Source organism: Penicillium waksmanii (assembly GCF_028829765.1).
Source record: "Penicillium waksmanii strain IBT 27052 chromosome Unknown utg000002l:1.0-3326099.0:1.0-3328782.0, whole genome shotgun sequence".
Taxonomy (NCBI): Eukaryota; Fungi; Ascomycota; class Eurotiomycetes; order Eurotiales; family Aspergillaceae; genus Penicillium; species Penicillium waksmanii.
Genome location: NW_026643249.1, coordinates 422,768 through 438,808, shown reverse-complemented (window position 1 = coordinate 438,808; position 16,041 = coordinate 422,768). Strand labels below are relative to the sequence as shown.

Genomic DNA, 16,041 nt, shown 5'->3' with positions numbered 1-16,041 from the left:
CCATTCCCGCCATTTTCATTCGGGCCACTTCTACTTCCACTTCCACTTCCACTCTCACTCCCACCAGTATTCCCGTCTCCCTCTTCCTCTCCCACAACTTTCACATCCCCCAATTCCCCTTCTGCCCCTCAGTTAGGCCACACTAGCCTAATCTATTCTTGTCGACCTTATTGTCTCAGCCGCCGCTCGGCTCCCTTGACCGCCCTCGCCGTTTGGGTCTCCGGGTGGGTGACGTTGCGCAACGCGGAGTCCATCACTGAGACAATCGACTCGTTAGCCAAAGGAACTACCACCACCCCGGCTAATTCGACTACAAATACCGACTGCGCCCCCACGGCCGACCTCCCCAGTCCCTCTTTTGCGCCTTCGGACGCTCATTGCCATGAGGTGTTCCTGTCCACACGACACCCATTCCTCCCCCGCGCGCTCGATCCACATTCCCTCAAACTGAGGCCCGACCCGTGTCCAAATGTCGGACGAAAGCCCCGAGCTTCAATCCGCATTGCGGACCCTGGACCGCGAACTAGAGGTAGGTACTTAGCCCTAAATGTCCGTGAAACTGGTGCTGACCCGGCATGATGCTTGACAGGAGGGCGATATCACCGAGAAAGGGTAAGCAACGGCCACCGTTCGGACCCCCCCGGCTTCTTGCGGACATTCACCTAGCACCCTGAGCTATCCTAGCGGACTCTTCAGCCGACGGGGGCAGAGTTGGAGCTAACGGTGTATAGATACCAAAAGCGACGTACCGTTCTTCTTTCCCAGTTCCTCGGTCCAAATAAACCTCTTGACCTCAATGCCCACGCGACCTCAAGCCATGCAGACTCATTAAGCGGCTCTCACATTGCCCCTCCTGCGATTCTGAATGTTCGGCCACCCACTGCCGACTCGTCACATCCAACCATTTCTTCTCCCACGTATGCTGCTGCGTACGATGGTAGTGGAGGGTATGAGTACGACCATGGTGCCAACACGGACACGCAGAACCCCTCCCCGGCACCCACCGGAGGGTCTCACGACAGAGATAGCACCGGCATGCTGCAGACATTCGATCGAGCGCCATCCGCATCGTCGTACGATTCGCTTTTCCTTCCCAGGCCTGGACCAGGGGGTTCCCAAGGAGCGGATGGCTCTAGGACGGCCACTCTCATGAGCCAGAACTACGCCTTCAAACCTGAAACGCAAACTGAGTATGCGCTGCCTGAATATGCTCAGCCTGAGTATTCCCAGCAAGAATATACCCAGCCAGAGTACGCCCAACCCGAATATTCCCAGGCGGAATATGGTCAACCCGAATACGCACATGATGATATGGGAGCCTACGACCCTGCATCTGGTGGTGTCACACGACAGTCCACAATGCTTGACTCGCAGCAAGTATACTTCTCAGATTTTGCTGGTCAGCAGCATGATGATTACAGAGATAGCTATGGTGGTGGTGGATTTCACCGTTACTCTCAATCCGGCGAAGCATTTTCTCCAACAGCAAACATGGCGCCGCCTTTCATTCCGGCCTCAGAGCTGGCGCAGCACGGCCCTGCTATTCAACATTTACTTCCTCTCGAACCCCGAGACATCCCGTTTGCTGTGAATGACCCGCATGAAAAGAATACCCCCATGTCTTCTTTCGACAATCTTCCGGCCGTTCTCCGACATCGCGCACGAGCCCATCCGAAGCAACCGGCATACTGGGTATTGGATCAGAAGGGCAAGGAGATTGCATCTATAACGTGGGACAAGCTGGCTAGCCGCGCGGAGAAAGTTGCCCAGGTTATTCGCGACAAGAGCAATCTGTATCGTGGAGATCGTGTTGCCTTGATCTATCGCGAGACTGAAATCATCGAATTCGCTGTGGCTCTCTTGGGCTGTTTCATTGCTGGGGTGGTTGCCGTGCCTATCAATAGCCTCGATGACTATCAAAGTTTGAACCTAGTACTCACCTCAACCCAAGCCCACCTTGCATTGACGACGGAAAACAACTTGAAGGGGTTCCAGCGTGACATCACTGCCCAAAAGCTCAACTGGCCGCGTGGCGTTGAATGGTGGAAAACAAATGAGTTTGGAAGCTTTCATCCCAAGAAGAAAGATGATTCCCCTCCCCTCGTTGTTCCCGATTTGGCATATATCGAGTTTGCTCGAGCTCCGACAGGAGATATGCGTGGCGTGGTAATGAGCCACCGTACCATCATGCACCAAATGGCGTGTCTCAGCGCAATCGTCTCGACTGTACCTACCGAGTCGAGTTCTAAGCAGTTCGCCAAGGGAGAGACTATTATTAGCTACCTAGACCCGCGACAAGGCATCGGTATGATTCTGGGGGTTCTCTTGACTGTATATGGAGGCCACACAACTGTATATCATGAGGATCGAGCCGTGGAGACTCCTGGTCTCTATGCCCATCTGATCACCAAGTACCGTGCGACAATCATGGCAGCCGATTATTCTGGACTGAAGATTGCTGCGTACAACTACCAACAAGACCCCATGGCCACGAGGCACTATAAAAAGAACTCCGAACCCAACTTTAGCAGCGTGAAACTCTGTCTGATCGACACCCTCACGCTTGATTCAGAGTTTCACGAGATTCTGACCGACAGATGGCTGCGCCCAATGAGAAACCCGCGAGCCAGAGAGATCGTTTCACCAATGCTATGTTTGCCAGAACACGGCGGGATGGTCATTAGCATGCGCGATTGGCTGGGTGGCGAGGAACGAATGGGGTGTGCACTCACACACGAGATGGACCCAGCAGAACGCGATTCCAAGAAAGATGACGCCAAGCTCGAGAAATCCGAGACCAACACTGGATTTGGTAGCAGTCTTCTGGGCGGTGGATCTCGCATATCAGCACCCAAAGAGACCGGAAAGAACGACTTGGCTGAAGTGCTTCTTGACAAAGAAGCACTGAAGAGTAACGAGGTTGTTGTTTTGGCGATGGGTGAAGATGCTAGAAAGTACGCTAGTACTATGCCGCATGCTGTCCGGGTTGGTGCCTTCGGTTACCCGATCCCCGATGCCACACTTTCCATCGTTGATCCCGAAACCAATCTTCTCTGCACTCCCAATGTCATTGGTGAAATTTGGGTTGATTCCCCTTCGCTCTCCGGAGGCTTCTGGGCTCTGCCGAAAACACACTGAGGCGATTTTCCATGCCCGTCCTTACAAATTCGAAGACACAAATCCGACCCCTATCCTTGTAGAGCCCGAATTCCTTCGAACAGGTCTGCTGGGCTGCGTGATCGAAGGCCGAGTGTTCGTTCTTGGTTTGTATGAAGATCGATTGCGCCAAAAGGTGGAATGGGTCGAGCATGGCCAAGACGTTGTCGAGCATCGATACTTCTTCGTTCAGCACCTGGTGGTCAGCTTGCTCAAGAAGATCCCGAAGATCCATGATTGCACCGCCTTCGATGTTTTTGTGAACGATGAACATCTGCCGGTCATCGTGTTGGAGTCATATGCAGCGTCAACAGCACCCACAACATCTGGTGGTCCACCCCGCCAACTAGACCAGATCTTGCTTGACTCGCTTGCAGAGAGATGCATGGAGCTCCTATACCAAGAACATCATCTTCGAGTCTACTGTGTCCTACTCACGGCTCCAAACACACTTCCTCGAGTGACCAAGAATGGTAGACGAGAAATCGGCAACATGCTTTGCCGTAAAGAGTTTGAGGCGGGCATGCTACAAGCCGTGCATGTCAAGTTCGGAGTGGAGCGGTCTGTTCAAAATCTGCCGGTGGGAGTTGATCTCGAAGGTGGTATCTGGTCTCCTCTTGCTCTGGCTTCTAGGCAGGAGCTGCTCGCATACTCAGAGAAGCAGTACTCGGGCGTAGACTATCGCGATGTTGTAATGGATGACCGAACATCTACGCCGCTCAACAAATTCAACACGATTGTCGATCTCCTTCAATGGCGCGTGTCTCGCCAGGCCGAAGAGTTGGCTTACTGCTCTATCGACGGCCGTGGAAAGGAGGGCAAGGGTATTACGTGGAAGAAATTCGATCTGAAAGTCTCTGCGGTAGCAACTTACCTGAAGAACAAGGTCAAGGTTCGACCGGGTGATCACCTTATCCTGATGTACACACATTCCGAAGACTACATCTATGCTGTCCATGCTTGCTTCTGCATGGGAGTTGTGGTTATCCCAATGGCTCCAATTGACCAGAACCGTCTAGCCGAGGATGCCCCGGCATTCTTGCATATCATCAATGATCTAGGTGTGAAGGCCATTATTGTGAACACCGAGGTGGATCACGTCATGAGGCAGAAACTCGTGTCCCAGCACATCAAGCAATCGGCTCAAGTTCTGCGGATCGGTGTACCTGCTATCTACAACACTTCCAAGCCTTCTAAACAGTCACACGGCTGCAGAGAGCTTGGCTACACCATGAAGGATGCATGGCTACAAGGCAACCCGACTGCCATGGTTTGGACCTATTGGACTCCGGATCAGCGACGAATCTCTGTGCAAATTGGGCATGATACCATCATGGGTATGGCTAAAGTACAGAAGGAGACATGTCAAATGACCAGTATGCGTCCGGTGCTCGGTAGTGTACGCAGTACTTTGGGTCTTGGCTTCCTACATACATGCCTGATGGGTATCTATGTTGGTGCTCCTACCTATATGGTCTCCCCTGTCGACTTTGCTCAGAACCCAATGACGCTCTTCGTGACGCTCGCCCGGTATAAGATCAAGGACACTTACGCCACAAGTCAAATGCTGGACTACGCTATGAGCACTATCTCCGGCAAGGGCTTCCAGCTTCAAGAACTCAAAAACCTGATGATTTCTGCAGAGAGTCGACCCAGAGTGGACATTTACCAGAAGACCCGCCTGCACTTCGCCTCAGCCGGCTTGGATCGCACCGCGATTAATGTTGTGTACTCACACGTTCTCAACCCGATGATTGTAACACGGTCATACATGTGCATTGAGCCTATCGAGCTTTACTTGGACATCCGAAGCTTACGTCGTGGCCTGATCTACCCCGTGGATCCCGATGCCGACCCTACTGCGCTCCTGCTTCAGGACTCCGGCATGGTGCCTGTGAATACCCAAATTGCAATTGTGAACCCGGAAACCTGCACTCTGGCCCACGTGGGTGAATATGGTGAGATCTGGGTCCAATCAGATGCTTGTGCCGCTGGATTCTACAAGTCAAAGCAAGAATTTGATTATGAGCGAATGAACGGCCGCGTTGCGGATGGAGATCCCAATGTACCCTACGTTCGCACCGGTGATCTAGGTTTCCTCCACACTGTGACTCGACCTATCGGTCATGGCGGACAGCCCGTGGAGATGCAGGTTCTCTTCGTTCTGGGAAGCATCGGTGAGACCTTTGAGGTGAATGGCCTGAACCACTTCCCCATGGATATCGAAACCTCAGTGGAGAGCTGCCACCGCAACATCATGAACGGAGGATGGTAAGTAGTTATCGTCTCATCTCGACGCGGACATATTTTGCTAACATTCTATTTTCTAGTGCTATCTTCCAAGCTGGTGGGTTGATTGTGGTCGTGGTAGAGGTCACTCGTAAGGCCTTCCTGGCCTCCCTTGTTCCTGTCATCGTCGATACCATCTTGGGCGAGCACCAGGTGGTGGCGGATATCGTTGCTTTCGTCTCCCACGGTGATTTCCCTCGCTCCCGTCTCGGCGAGAAGCAACGTGGAAAGGTCCTGGCATCTTGGGTGACTCGGAAGCTACGTACACTCGCTCAATTTAGCATTCGCGACCTGGATGGGGATCACCCCTTCGCGGATGTGATCCAGAACCGTGCTAGCAGAAGCTCCAAGCCTGGCAGTACCATGGGTAACAGCATGCGTATGTCGACTATGCACGAGGATGATGCCCCTCCTGTGCCACAGTCGCCAGCTGGAGTGGCTCTGGAGGACAGAAGCGAAGCACCTTCAGGACCACCATACCAAGAAATGCCGCGCCGAGGTACTCTCCCTGAGCTTGATACCAGAACCGACCATAGCGTCCCCGCTACACCAGTTTCCGCAGCCCATTCTGCGGTGCCTTATATTCAAGAGCCACAGTCTGCTACGATTATGAGTGCGGACGATGATCACTTCAACTCAATGGGATACGAACACCAACAGGGCACTGCCACAGACGCGAATCGCGACTTCCGATTCAGCTTCGAAATGCCTAGCACACCGATGGAGCAAATACCTCAGGGATCGACCCAGCCCAGCCACCAGCATTTACCGAGGGGCGACTCGCTTCCTAATCACCAAGCCAGCATGGCAGACCCTGCATACGCTGAGAAGCCCCGACCGGGTACCCAAGAGAGCGGCGTGATCGACGATTGGCCCGCGGAGGCCCTGATGTACCAGTCGGCCTTGGGCGATGACGGTCAAGCTACAGGCGGTAGATTCAAGATGGCTTGAAACCCTGAAATTCATTCTCGCATTCGCATGTTGTATATGAGCGAGCACTTGATTTGTTGACCGAAAAGAATTTTTGCTTGCTATAGTTAAATGGGGCCACTGGCCATCACTTGGCGCTATTGTTGGGCCGTGTGCTGTCGGCAATCGGCAGTCGGCAGGAGACTTGATTATCTCTTCTCTACATTTCTCTTCTTTTCTTTTCCTTTCTTTTCTCTTTCCCTTTTTCCCCCCCTTTGCTGTTTTCTGATTGCTGTAATTTCCCTCATCTGATCCCCGAATACCTCCATTGCGCCGATCTTGTTCTGCATGTACGTTTGCTGTACATACCATACCCGATGAGGTATATCAATGCCTCTGAATCCAATTTAAGTTCCACTACAGTAAATCTATTTGTATCTGCCCATCTCCCGCTTGTCCCCAATGCCGAGCACTCCGAAAGGCGCAAGCTGAAACAGGAATCATCTACACACTTGCAAAGGTTGATTTCTCTATTACCTACATCATTCTACTAGAATCAAGATTATATACTTAAACCTACATTACTATCGTTAAATTCGAAGCTTCGCTGTCTACGTCAATGCTAGTCCCCAACGACGGGAGCTCTTTTCAACGCTCCAGGATAGTGAGCTGCAGCTGGCACCAATTCAGAACGTTCGCACCCGCTGGAATTCGACCTACCTGATGCTTCGGCGCGCGAAGAGGCGATTAGTCCTGATGACGACTCAGTTGACCTCCCTTCGCTTCCAACGGTACCAATCATTCAATACGATAGCCAGCATCCACATAGAGAGCGAAAGCGTCGATGGGATGAGAATGACTATGTATATAGCAAGAGGAGTAAATAGAAGCAATGCAAGTAATGCTATATTTTCTGACAGCTATCGCAAGCAATGATCTAATGATAAGAGCGTCAGTAGTTGTAAACCGAATACCTAAAATTACAGGGCTTTTCTACATAACTTATGCAAGTCATGAGTTTAGTCGTGTTTGCACTGTTTACAGTACTGCAGTACTACTGCCGCAGTACCGCAGTACTTGTCAAGGCCTAGGAGCGCCCTTCTATCTTGCGAATGATCCGGGAGATTCAACCGTGTTTGAGCCGGGGCATAAATATCGCTTTGCGCTTGAAGAGAGTCAAATGGTAGATTGGTGACGGGTCAGGGAGAAAGAAGATGTAATGGCCGCTGCTGGAGATTTCGCTAGTTTGGGCGAGGCGAGTGGAAGTTCAATCCCTTTGAGGCAGAGAGCGTTGATATCGAAGTACTGTAGCTAGCCATACACCCATAAAGAATGGCTGAAACTAAGTCTAACTCGCTTCTGGGTCGAGGACAGCTCTTATAGAATAAAAGAATTGGCAAAGAGTATCTTATAGGCTCTTACCATGTTGTAGAATTAGCCTGTTCACAAAACTCAACGGTCACACCACATTGGCCCCATTTGTCGCAGCAGGCATTAAGAGGGCATGGATTCAGGTTGGTCCAGTTGGTGTATGGCATGTCCTTAGGCTCCACAGTTCCTTTAAACTGTGGTTTATTCAATTTTAATACGCTGCTAAAATATCATAGCCAGCTTCATTGAAATGGAGTGACTTACCTGAGGGCCGCAAAGCGCGTCGTCTGTTGAAGATGGGAACGGAGGGGTGCTTTCACTCAGGCAGATATTTGCACCTTTCTGCATCTCTGTGCTCTTTCTTGAACCGACTAGATCAAGACTCCATGGAACAGTTTTATTCCTGATAAATGAAATTCTAATAAATGCATATTTCATTCAGAATATTTCCTCTCCTCGTTGTAGCTATTACACTTTAATACACAAACACGGAACATAATAGCCGGATGCATTGTCGACAGTAACCTTTCCGATCCCATTTCTTTGATAATGTTGTCTTTGAATTGCAGATTGAGTGATTCTGGGGACAACCTTTCAAGACACTCAGGAGAGGACAATTGATCAGCAAATCTGTAGAGAGCATTTATCTTCTCCCGATCAGACAAGGGGATAATTTGTACAGGCGCATCACCTAGTAGTCCAAATAAGCCAGACTGTGCGGCTTCTCGGGAGCTAGCATGGATAATAAAAACATGCATGATAACCCAGCAGCTGGGCATCTGGTAGAGAACATCAAATCTCTCCTCTTCGTGATCGCAGTCCTGAGAGAACCACCCGCCCAAGTATAATCTCTATAGCCCCCGCCAAGACCCTGAGGTCCTCACACTAAAAGTGCTGGGCGGGTAATTCCCCTTTAAGCTTTCCACGGTTGTCTCCACATTCGAAGACGTGATGCTGACCCACCCTTATACCATCTCCGCTGGCATCATCGCGGTACAAATCTCGCAATCGCGGAGAGAGAGAGAGAGAGAATACGAGAATCCTGTGTACCCATCCTCCGCCGACCGCATGATCGTCCATCTGACCCGTTATGTCCCTCGTTTCTCATGCGCAGCCGTCGATCAGCGGGCTTCTTTGCGCATCGCTCTATACTCAGTCGAGCAAAAATCATGGAGCGATCACAGAAGATTGTCGGGCTTGCAAAATCCTGTGGAGAAATGAGACAAGAGCTCTTCCCGCTGATTTTGCTGTTATGACGAGGGGCGCGAGGAGGTCTTTTCTGGGGAATCGAGCTATAATAGAGCACCCAGGACCCTGTTTTTCACTCTAGCAAAAAGCCCAGACAATCTTTGCAGAATGAATATCTTCCGCCTATTACTGCTGGCTGGGTTAGCTGTGGCTAAGCAGCCCAACATTCTCTTCGTCTTGACTGACGACCAGGGCAAGTATGTCGGAGGATTGGAACATATGCCCAAGCTTCAAGTATGCAACTATCCAACTCTTCAATTTCCCTCATTGAAGTGCCCGGCCTGTCTAACACAAAATAGGAACTCATAGCTCAGAAAGGATCAACCTATCCTAAGCATTATTGCTCCGTCGCCCTCTGCTGCCCCTCGCGCGCAAATCTCTGGACAGGCCGTATGCCACACAATACCAACGTAACGGACGTCGGCCTACCATACGGTGGATATCCAAAGGTTGTATCAGCCGGCTGGAACGATAACTATCTACCCCTCTGGATGCAAGATGCAGGGTACAACACGTATTACGTGGGAAAATTATGGAATGCCCACACAGAGGATAACTACAACAAGCCCTACGCACGCGGTTTCAATGGCTCCGACTTCCTTCTCGATCCATACACATACCGGTACTACTATGCGCGTATGACTCGCAATGGCAACCCACCTGTCCATTACGACGGTAAATACTCAACTGATGTGATTGCCGAGAAAGCAGCGGGATTTCTGGACGAAGCGATCGCGCAAGATCGGCCATGGATGCTGACTGTTGCGCCGAATGCGCCGCACGCTAATGGCTCGCATGATTCCAAGCGTAATGCGAATTGGTTCGGCGAGCCGGAGTTTGCGCCGAGGCATGCCAATTTGTTTAAAGATTATCAGTCCCCCCCGTGATGAGAGCTTTAATGCGCTTATTGAAGGGGCTGTGAGCTGGACGCAGAACGTGCCCGAGTTGAGTCAAAAGGAGATCGATTATATTGATGTGTTTCAGCGTTGCCGTTTGCGTGCTCTGCAGGCTGTTGATGAGATTATTGGTAATTTGGTCGAGAAGCTTGAGAAGGCGGGTGAATTGGATAATACTTATATCTTTTTCTCGACGGATAATGGATATCATCTGGGCCAGCACCGTATGCAGCCTGGGAAGAATTGTGGTTACGGTAAGTGTGGATTATTGCAAGGATGGCCCCAAGGGTTGCACGATGCTGACTGCTTTGATGGATCAGAAACTGATATCCATATTCCTCTCCTTGTTCGGGGACCTGGTATTCCGGAGAATCAGACTCTCGATGTGGTGACTAGTCACACTGATCTCGCGCCCACTTTCTTGTCAATCGCCAATTCGTCCAGGGAAGGTCTCGATGGCAAGGCCATCCCAACCACTGTGGCCGCTAGCAAATCAGACAACAAGAAGGAGCATGTCGCCATTGAGTACTGGGGATTGGTAAGTCATCTCAATGAAAGCATCAAGAAAGAGAATCCCGCTAAGTGCTGACATATGAATAGGCTGTGCCAGAAGGTATCTACGGATATGCAAGCGATAAGCTGCAACAACCACACAACAGCTTCCAGAACAACACATACAAGGGTATCCGACTCGTTGCCGATGACTACAGTCTTTACTATGCAGTTTGGTGCACCAACGAGAAGGAATACTACAACCTCAAGGTAAGATCCTACCCACATCCATGCCGATCATCCAGACATTAACCACTTCAAGCAGGATGACCCCCACCAGACAGTTAACCTTGCAGCCCATCCCAACAAGCATGCAAACTACAAGATTGCCAATCGGGAACTTTCTCAGATCCTCAACCGTCTTGATGCCTTAATGATGGTTCTTAAATCCTGCGGAGGTGATTCCTGTCGGGACCCATGGGGCCAGCTACATCCTGCCGGCCAGGTAACCACACTTTCCGAGGCACTGGCTTCAGGTTTCGATGACTTCTATGAGAATCAACCCAAGGTCTCTTTCTCGTCTTGTGAGCATGGGTACATTGTTGCTTCGGAGGGCCCGCAGGAGTTTAATTCGTACCATGGTGGACAAAATGAGAGGAGAGGTTGGGGGTGGGATATTTTCTTCTCTTGGTGATTATGACTCCATGGCAGCATGAAAAATGGAATAAATTCTTTATGTATATACAGTTCAATGTATAGCAATGATATGTCTACCTTTTGATGCCAGCGCCAATACTATTTGCTTCAAATTGGCTTCTCTTTAAGGGTTATGAGGGACACGTGATACCTCTGTGACTTCCTTGGGAGAACCACATCTCATCTTTCGTTCTCTCACTCTCTCCTATCTCTCATCTTTGATTCCTATTTATCGCCTTCGCTCTATTGCCTGGCTGTTTTTACTGTACCTACTACTACCCACGGTATCACGAAAATGTCTCAGGGCAATTTCACCAAAACCTGTCTCCGCCGCTGACGTCGGTGATGTCATTGGACCCTCCCGTTTAGATTGGGGCTCCACCGGCGCTCCAGTTCCTGGACCATGGGATGTTTGGGGGGAAAGACGAATAAGTACTCTCCTAGTTCCTACTTCGTATTTAATTTCCTTCAACCTATTCCATCCTCTTAGCTTCATGCGGCCTGTCTCAATGTTCAACCGCTATGCACTGGCGCAAGCCGCGCTGCTGTCGATTGCCTGCGGTTCGCCCGCCCCAACAGCGTTTGTCAACAATAACGACGCCCCCAATCCTGCCATCACCCCGTCTCCAGTTCAAAATAACCCTTCACCGATCGTGGAAAGAGGCTTGATCAGTGATGCGGAATCGGCGGCATCGGATGTCCAATCAGATGTCAACAGTGTTTTAAGCGGACTGGGCTCTGACCTCCCCTCATGGGTCGCATCGGGAGTGCCCAACTTCTTCCAGGGGTTTCCCACCGGCGACGCAGTCGCGAGCTCTCTTGGATTGCAGAGCTCGGAATTGGCTGCATTGCCGACCAATGTCTTGAATGTTGACCCTTATGCCAACTGGACCAACTCGGGATGGAGTGTGCGCTTCCACGGCAATGTGTACAAACAGCCCAACACCTCTGTCTCCGATTTGAATAAACTCGCCGATGGTTTCCTCGTGAACACCAGTATCTCCGATCTGCCCGAGTCTCAACAGGATCAAGCGCGAAACTTGACGGCTGAGATCTTTGTCGTCCAACAACCCCACGTTGCCGTGAACACCATTCACCTCGAGCCGGCCAAGTTCCAGGGTGCCAGTGGACAGCCCGGTGGAGGGGGCTCATCCAACACAACAGGAGGCACGCAGAATGTGACATTGCCCTACAATACCACCGCCGAGGGTGATTTTGATACTTTTGTCGACATTGCTAGTCATGGGTTGACTGCCGGAAATGAGACCTCGGCGATCCAGCGACTTAACACCTACGTTAAAGGCGCGACAATTGGGAATTCCACGGCCTATCTGGTGCCCCCAAAGGGTCTCACTATTGTTTCAGACATTGACGATGTTCTCCGCATCACCAAGATTTACGAGCCGGAAGAAGGGTTGATCAATTCTTTCGCCAAGCCTTTTACCCCGTGGCAGAATATGCCGGACATTTATCGGAATTGGTCAACCAGTCTCCCTCACACGCATTTCCACTACCTGGTAGGCCTCTCTCAAATCCAATCATTTCCCATCCATTTTCAACCTGATCCAGCAACTAACAACTTTTCTAGACCACAACTCCCGAACAAATTACCAGAAACTACATGCAGTTCATCTACACCAACTATCCGGGCGGCTCCTTTGACACCCGCCCTCTCAACTTCAGCGATGTCTCAGCGACCCTCTCCATTCGCAAGTTCCTTCTGGAAAAGGTGTTTGAAACATTCCCAGAGCGCAAGTTTATCCTCGTCGCAGACACCAGTAACAGCGACGTGATGCGCGATTACCCCAAAATGGCAACCGAATTCCCGGGCCAAGTACAGTGCATTTTCCTCCGCAACACCAGCGCGACCGATTCGGGCGACAAGTTCCCATACGACACTTCCGGATTCAAGGATCTGGATAAGTCGAAGTACATGTTCTTCTTGAACGCTGATGACCTCACCAACTTGGACATCGAGAATGGAGAGTGCCTCAACAAGAGCATTCCTCAAAATGTGACGTTTAGCTACCAGGGGCTGCCATTGGGACTGAGTAAAGACTCTGGGGCTGCTACCAGTGGTTATCGCGGATTTACTGCACTTATCGTCTCGATGTTGACAGCTGCTTTCATGTTTTCTTAGCATGTTTCTTAAGAGATCTTGCACAGTTATGACTTATGTTGCAATGATATTCAAGGGTGGAATCTCTACCAAATTCTGTACAATGATTACCTTCTACTATTTCCAGAATAATTTTTACGTAGCATAGATTGAAAGCAGATCCGAAGTACCTTACGCCTCTAGTAGTACCGGTATTTATTGATACTTCCCAGGATCTCATGCTAAGATATGCTAAGCTTCTCTTGGCTAAACTTAATTTTGCTAGTCAGATTGTATCAAAGGGAAAGTAAGTTGTCTGCTTTAACTCGATTGGGTTGATCATTAATGCTGGTATCATGGATCTTCGAGCAAATTTCACGTTCCTAGTAGCTAGTGAAGGTTGTCATGCATGGTATGGGTGAACTCTGTCGCGTAATGTGTGTTTGTAGCGACACCTTGGCTTGGAGATCCATTTAAAATAATGCGATAATACCCACAGCCTATTCTTCGGCAAAATATCACTCGAATGTCCTGGTCATAATTATTGGACGAGCCCTCTACTTGAGTTCCACGGTTAATCTGACGACGTATGGGTGGGAGCTAATATCTTAATCCACCAGGTGTCCTTGCTAGGACCTTCATTCTGGTGTTAATCTCTTAGAGTACTGATTGATTGGCAAGATCAGAAGAAGCCTATAGATTTATTCAAAAAGCGCTCCAAGCTAACTTATTATTTCAATAACACTCACTATAAGGCAGATTTACTAACTGATAACGAGGTGACTAGCCCTTACAGGTCAGATTGGAAGAAGCCCGGAGGAGCTATCAAGGCTAGCAGAAACCGGAAGTCGAATTATGTTCTTCTGGACCTGCAGGAAAAGTCGTTCTGTGCCAACTGTTTGGGGTTGTAGTAGGCAGTATCAGGTCTTTTAAGAAGCCCAAGAAGCTTCAGAGTCATATCTTTACACAAGAGGTTGCGTCCTGGAAATAAGACGACGAGCAGCCGTAATAAAATTGACAGGACGCTGGTAACCTTTAAGTTGGTAGCGTAACAAGACAGAGAGGCGAAGAATTACACCTCGCCTTCTATATCTTGCTACCCTTCCAAGATGGGCTATATTCCTGTCTATCTCAGTTACGACGGCTAGTCAACCCATTTCCAGGAGCCAACCTCTGAGTCCAACATTATTCCCAGTAATCGGGTAGACATCGTGCCCGGTTCTATACCGTGACTGTATAAACTTGAATAATTTCCGCGCCAAAACGGTGTCCTCATTTGAAGCCCCGTGAGGTCGGACCTCATTGAAGGGGGAGCATGAGTATCACGAGATTTTTCACAAAGAAGCAGCCCATGTGATCTATTAGATGATGCAGTACCCTGCGCTCTCATAGTTCTTTCAATCTGGTGCTTTGGTCTCGTTTAAACTACGCCTCATACCTCCTCAAAGGAGCCTTCTTTGTTTTGCATTGACTCACTCGAGTCGTCTCTTTCCTCTACCGTCTATCCTAGTTTCTTGCTCACTCAACGTTCTATCGTCTGCTCCTCGGTAAATGTTATTGACAATTCAGATTTTATATGCAATATGAACTCAACAAGCACAAACCCGATCATTTCCTAAGGTACTGGACATCAGTCAAATCGTAAGAAATATCACTGATCAGTAGTTAGAGGGGAAAGTATCCGGATTTCTAATCTAAGCATCACATCATACATCAATCAGAACTCGACCTAAACACCATGCTGTAGAACTCTAATTTCATCTGACAAAGCCCGTCCTCCATTCTCCTCCAATCTCTTCGCAAGGTCCGCGCCGATGGCCACCGCATCATCATCACTTTTAACCACCGCCACGATAGTTGATGACACTTGGCTTGAACCATGCGGATGAATAATCATACCCTCAAGTCTCAAGGAAATTTCTGTCGAGTTCTGACTCTCAATCACACTGTTCACAGCAACCGGCGACGAGCAACCACCCTGCAGAGTGCGAAGCAATGACCGTTCGGCGAGACAGATCCAGCGGGTGGGCTGTTCTTCGATTTTTCGAACAACGTCCAGTGTTGAATTATCTCCCGCACGGAGTTCAATTCCAAGTGCGCCCTGGCCGATAGCGTAGGGGAATTCTGATGCGGGGAGACTTTTCGTGATGCGGTGCGATAGATTGATTCGGTTTAAGCCAGCCGTAGCGACAATTATGGCTGTGAAGGAACCTTCTGGATCATCCAGTTTGCGAAGACGAGTATCACTGGTCATAATTAGCATTGGTCCGTGAAAATTTAAAGTGAAATTATTCGAAATTCGACGCAAGAGATGTAAGACTTACAGATTGCCTCGACATTCTTCCACGATCAACTGAGGATACTTATACTTAAGCAGCGCCTTCCGACGCGTCGAACTAGTTCCAATCACAGAACCAGCAGGTAAATCAGCCAAATTTTTATAATCCAGGCCACTCTTAACGACCAGCGCATCGGTTGGATCTTCACGGTGCACAATGGCGCCCAGAACGCATCCATCCGGCAAATTGGTCGGCATATCCTTCAGGCAGTGCGCCAGCAGGTCCAATTCTCCAGAACATAATTTAGCTTCCATCTCCTCGGTCCAGATGTTCTTCGCTGCGTCTGATGGACCGCTGAATTTCAGGAACGGGCTTGTTTTGTCGACATCGCCTCGGACCGAGACCACTTGCCATGGGAATTTGATGGCGGGGTGGAGATCACTAAGGGCCTTGGAGATGCGCTCGGCTTGGACGAGTGCTAGTTTGGAATTCCGGGTTCCTATTACTAGCTCTGTTTTGCTTGTCATTGTGATTGGTTGGTTGGTATATCCGTGTGCAATACCTAGTAGTCAAAGATCAAGGGCGGAAAGATGAAGGTCACGATCTC

The 16,041-nt window shown here is 49.8% G+C and overlaps 5 protein-coding genes across 5 annotated transcripts; 3 read left to right on the top strand and 2 right to left on the bottom strand.

The window, feature by feature from the left end:
* Positions 1–469: 469 nt before the first annotated feature.
* Positions 470–6,396, top strand: N7481_001832 (putative AMP binding domain protein; the record flags this gene model as incomplete). Its single annotated transcript, XM_057261051.1, has 4 exons — positions 470–529; positions 685–3,084; positions 3,110–5,427; positions 5,487–6,396. 4 exons carry the CDS (start codon positions 470–472, stop codon positions 6,394–6,396), a joined length of 5,688 nt encoding a protein of 1,895 aa, XP_057125983.1.
* A 1,376-nt stretch (positions 6,397–7,772) lies between these two features.
* On the bottom strand, positions 7,773–8,073 carry N7481_001831 (uncharacterized protein; the record flags this gene model as incomplete). Its single annotated transcript, XM_057261050.1, has 2 exons — positions 7,773–7,919; positions 7,990–8,073. The coding sequence occupies 2 exons, from the start codon at positions 8,071–8,073 to the stop codon at positions 7,773–7,775; spliced, it is 231 nt and encodes a 76-aa protein (XP_057125982.1).
* A 1,008-nt stretch (positions 8,074–9,081) lies between these two features.
* On the top strand, positions 9,082–11,055 carry N7481_001830 (sulfatase family protein; the record flags this gene model as incomplete). Its single annotated transcript, XM_057261049.1, has 5 exons — positions 9,082–9,207; positions 9,288–9,808; positions 9,849–10,407; positions 10,470–10,631; positions 10,687–11,055. The coding sequence occupies 5 exons, from the start codon at positions 9,082–9,084 to the stop codon at positions 11,053–11,055; spliced, it is 1,737 nt and encodes a 578-aa protein (XP_057125981.1).
* A 511-nt stretch (positions 11,056–11,566) lies between these two features.
* Positions 11,567–13,197, top strand: N7481_001829 (phosphatidate phosphatase App1 family protein; the record flags this gene model as incomplete). The annotated part of the gene is made up of 2 exons (XM_057261048.1): positions 11,567–12,574; positions 12,646–13,197. The coding sequence occupies 2 exons, from the start codon at positions 11,567–11,569 to the stop codon at positions 13,195–13,197; spliced, it is 1,560 nt and encodes a 519-aa protein (XP_057125980.1).
* Positions 13,198–14,884: 1,687 nt separating this feature from the next.
* On the bottom strand, positions 14,885–15,961 carry N7481_001828 (porphobilinogen deaminase; the record flags this gene model as incomplete). Its single annotated transcript, XM_057261047.1, has 2 exons — positions 14,885–15,401; positions 15,480–15,961. The coding sequence occupies 2 exons, from the start codon at positions 15,959–15,961 to the stop codon at positions 14,885–14,887; spliced, it is 999 nt and encodes a 332-aa protein (XP_057125979.1).
* Between the last annotated feature and the right edge of the window lie 80 nt (positions 15,962–16,041).